General features: G+C 24.9%; 1 protein-coding gene across 1 annotated transcript in view; it reads left to right on the plus strand.

Moving 5' to 3' along the window:
• LOC100199979 (dnaJ homolog subfamily C member 16) overlaps positions 1-5,000 on the plus strand; it is a 27,503-nt gene that overhangs the window by 12,994 nt on the left and 9,509 nt on the right. Inside the window, exons 7-8 of the mRNA XM_065793945.1 lie at positions 1,249-1,459; positions 4,956-5,000. The exon at positions 4,956-5,000 is cut by the window's right edge and continues 135 nt beyond it. Coding sequence (XP_065650017.1) covers positions 1,249-1,459; positions 4,956-5,000 — 256 coding nt within the window. The remainder of the gene's footprint in view (positions 1-1,248; positions 1,460-4,955) is intronic.

Consider the following 5,000-nt stretch of genomic DNA (forward strand, 5'->3'; position numbering starts at 1 on the left):
CGGTTTTTAAGTTTGGTCTGATAGTGATGTTAAGATTAAAGTTGTCTTTAAAACTTTTTATTAGATTTTTCTTTATTTTTTCCGATTGAGGACCACTGATATTATAGAAGCAGCAAAGACCATTATCTCTATATAGACCGGTAGTATTAAGTCCATATTCTTTGGCAATAGTGTATAAGATATAGAGGCCAACTAGTTCGCATAATTCTGATCCGTCAAAAACTACCTTTGGTGACATCGAAAATCGTTTTTAGTCTTGTTTTGTACTTGTTTTGACCTTGATTTATTTAAAGAATAATGTAGTTTGTTGCTGAAAATAACAAAAAAAATTTTTTTTTTGTTATTTTCAGTAGGATTCAAATGTTTTTAAATTTGTTTTAAATTTAAATTTTTAAATTTAGAAATTATTATGTTTTATTGTTTTAATATTTTTTTTAGTTTTTGATCAACTTTTATTCTAAATTTGAGCTTGTCCACCATATTTTGTTCAATATTGTAGAGAAAATTGGCTTTTTTTTTTTTTTTATCTAAGAACATTGATATGAAAATAGTTATTTTTTTATTTTGTCTTCATATTGTAAGGTTATAAACTAAAGAAAAAGAAAAAAAAAGGGTTAAAGAAAAAGGAGCCTTTCTTTTTTTCCACAATTGTTCTTTTTTTACACATGTTAATTATCAACTCTTTTGTGTTAAGGATTTTACAAAAACTGATATATTTATTTGATATGGGCAGGTAAGATTCCTTAGAAAACCCTGATTTTAATTACGGATATGGGTAGAAGGAGCTCATAAATCTCGGATTACAATATTCATAGTGGTAATATCTAGAAGGAGCTCATAAATCCTGGAATTTAATCTTTACAGTGGTAGTATCTAGAAGGAGCTCATAAATCCTTATTTCAATGTTCAGAGTGTTAATATCTAGAAGGGTGTTAATATCTAGAATCTAAACTTGTCTAAACAATGCAAGTGTTTCCACTTGCATTATTTAGACAATTATGCAAGTGTTTCCACTATGCATGAGGAGGGGGGAGAGGGGAGTTTAAAAATAGTGATTTGTTTGTCGCATCATTATATATAATAAGACATATTATCTTTGTTTTTAAGTAAAAATATATTGTGTTTATTTATAAATAAGAGTATATATATATATATAATAACATATCTTAAGAATTTAATCAATCATAAAAAAAACTCACTTTTTTGTACATAGTTATTTGTAAACATTTCTTTTTTTTGGTTTTTTAGGTTGTGTGTTGTGTTGATGTTTGAGAAAACATCAAATTTCAGTGAACCTTTGTTAGCTTTTCGTGAACTGCAAAAGTCAAAAGAGTTGGATAAAAAAAATGTTCAGTTTCTTTATTTATATGAAGATGTTCAAGTTCAGTTTGTCAAACAATTAAGTGTAAATAACCAAACCAAAGTGCTACTTTGTTCTGATAATGAGCCATCATTGAAGGTAGTTTTAATTATTATTTTACAATTTGGGTTAGAATCCATTGTACTCTTATTAGTAACACAACTTGTCTCTTCTTTGTTTTGGTTTTATTGTTTTATTGTTTAAGTTTTAAGTTTATTGTTTTGATGTTTTTGCATTTATTTAAAGAGCTAAACAGCATCACTTTAAAGTACCAATTAGTTGATAAGTTTGTTTCAAAATGAAAAATTAGATTAAAACATAAATTAGTTGTTTTGACAAAAAAAATAAAAAAATATATATATATATATATTATATATATATATATATATATATATATATATATATATATATATATATATATATATATATATATATATTTTAATTTTTTTCTTGTCATTTTAATATAATTGCTTTTGTTATTTATAAAAATAATAAGTTCTTCTTTCACAGAGTGAAGCCAAAGTTTAAGCTTCTTTTTTTTTCCTGCTCTCTGTAAAGCAAAGTTCCACCTTGTTGTTATTATTGTTTTATACTTTTATACTTTTATGTTAAATAGCTTCAAATAACTATATAAATAACTTTAAGCTTTATTTTTTAATGTTTTTTTGCAACACATTTTATGAATGATTTGTTAAGTCACTTATTAAGTAGCAGTACTACAATTTAAGGATGCTACTACAGTTAAATAAAGATTCCACCTTTTTTTTAGCTCTTTTTTTCTTCTCGTTTTTCAAATCAAATAATACTTTATAGACTCATGTTTCTTAAAAAAATTTTTTTTTCTTTACATAGCACAGTAGGCCAAGATCAACATAAAATGGACAAAAAATCATTACTCCTTTATTTTTAAAGTTGTCAAATTGAAATTTTTATCAATGACTCTAGTCATCATTAAGAATTTTTTTAAAATTAATAGTTTCTTTTTGCAGATGCAGGCACCCTTAACACCGTAATAGAAAAGGGTGTATAGGGCATTAGGGATTTTAGACGTAATTTGGTTGTTTTTAGAAATAGTTTTTCCCAGATTCGAAGCATTAATTAATTAAAATGTTTGTTACAAGTTTGACCTCTTTATAAACATAGAAACATTTATTTAATAGATATTTTATCAGAAATCAGAGTAAAAACTTAAAAATATACAAAACTTAAAATTAAAACAGAGTTCAGCAGACACTATATAGTTTCGGAATTGTTTTCATGTCGTGTTTCCATCATTTGTTGTACCTGAACTGCTGCTTTTTGGTACATCTACAATTAATCTTAAGTGATCATTCATCTTTTGTTAAACAATAATCTTTTTTTTATAACAAATTCTCCAGCTTACCACTTTTCTAATTCAATTCTGTAACTTATATGAAGGCAGCATTCAAAGCACCTAATTCATGCATTTAATGTGCTCAATCCAAGTTCAGTGGAAACTGTATTAGAGATTTTTGAAAAAGCAACATTCAGATTGTTCATATTTGAAGGGGTCAGTCCACAACTACTACGTACTTGAAAAGAACTTAAAGGCAAAACTGTAGTAGCCACTTTTTCATCAATCATTGTGCATTCTAGCTTATGTTTGATAATAAAGGAATTTAAGACTCTTGGTTTCAAATAACTGTTCTTGAAGGAAATATATTCTTGTGTAATAACCTCAGCACTTTCTTTTACATACTGTACTTTTACATACATAGTACTGAACGGCATTTAAGTGTAGAGGATGGTTTTTTATTAGTCCATAGTGATTCGCCAGATTCTTCAAAATAAAGATTTTTTGGAACAATGCAGGATAGAAATAAAGATTGTTCCCCAACATAGCTGATACTTATCTTATCTTCTGTACTTTGCTTGTATAATGATTGGCTGGTTAAATCATCAAATCCTACTTTTTGTATAAAGAAAAGAATGGATTTTTCAGGAGCTTTACAGATTCATTGAGTATTTTTAATAACCTGTATGTAGTATGGTCAATAAGGTTCTGTAAATCAAGTGAGGCTGAATAATCAGTTTTTCTTCCCTTACTTCTTCCCTTACTAGTTGGATACAATTTGTTTCCTTTAGAAACTGCTCCAATATGAATTGTTTTGTAATCGGCAATCTAAAATCAAAGCTAATGCTTACTCTCCAGTAAACATTGTAGTTGAATTAACTGCACCATCTTCCTCTTATTTTAATACTTGCTTTACAACCTTAACTATAAAAACGTAAATTTAAAAATGCTATGAATGATCCACCAAGAAAATTTATCACCCGTAGCATTTTGGAGATTTATTTTAATGAATAAGATGAATTTAAAATCACTATAGTATAGACAACTAATTTAAATAAAAGTATCAGATGATTGTATTTAGTATAAACACTTTATCATAAACACAATCATAATATTTTTGTAAACTATGCTAAAACAGTAAATAGAAAAATCATCAGTAAGTAAATATTAAAAATCATCGCGAGTCCATTAATTTTTATGAAATATCATACCTAAATTGTGAGAAGAAGTAGGAAAAGCCAAGCCTGAGTTTTGGCCTTTGTTTAGTTTATCTGTTTCAGAACATGCATCGTCTGATTGTAGTCCTTTTTCTAACCAGATTTTGTAATGCAACTCAAATCTATCCTTGTTTCTATTCTAATCGATTTTATATTGAATTGCTTAGAAAATAATTTGAAGTCTATGTCAGAGATTCTTGTAACTTTATAAGCATCAGGGTCGGTAACTGATTTGATTAAGTTGTTTTCCGAAGCATGAAACAATTTTTGAGTAATTTCTTTATTTTTCATAATGATTGGAAGAAAACTTCAATTTAAAAATATAATTATAGTTTTTTTAAAGTTTCAAATAGTATTCGTATTTTAGATAATTAAAAACATAATCGATAATTAACTGAAAAAAAGTTTGAGTTTATAAATTAAAAAAACACTAAAAAAAAAATAAAAAAAACTTAATAAAGTGGAAAATTAAATTTTATTGTCTCTTGTAGCGAATGATTAAATTTAATTGGTCAATATATATATATATATATATATATATATATATATATATATATATATATATATATATATATATATATATATATATATATAAATATATATATATATATATATATATATATATATAAATATATATATATATATATATATATATATATATATATATATATATATATATATACTCATAATAAAATTAAAAAATTATTAAAAAATAAATTAAAAAAAATTTTTTTTTATTGATAGGAACAAAGTCTTCTAGTCAATAAAGTTGTATTTCTGTAAATTTTTAAAAACAATTAAATTTTATTAATTTCCTTAATTTTTTTGTTAGTTTTTTACTTAAGTTTACTTTTACATAAATTTTCAAGACATATGTATGTATGTATGTATGTATGTATGTATGTATGTATGTATGTATGTATGTATGTATGTATGTATGTATGTATGTATGTATGTATGTATGTATGTATGTATGTATGTATGTATGTATGCATGTATGTATGTATGTGTGTATGCATGTATGTTTGTTACAATTTATATGTATTCTATATTATTTTTTCAGCTTGTAATGCTACAACGTAGTGCTGGAAAAAATATTTTTTACAGC

The sequence above is a fragment of the Hydra vulgaris genome, chromosome 03 (assembly GCF_038396675.1).
Source record: "Hydra vulgaris chromosome 03, alternate assembly HydraT2T_AEP".
In the NCBI taxonomy this organism is placed as follows: Eukaryota; Metazoa; Cnidaria; class Hydrozoa; order Anthoathecata; family Hydridae; genus Hydra; species Hydra vulgaris.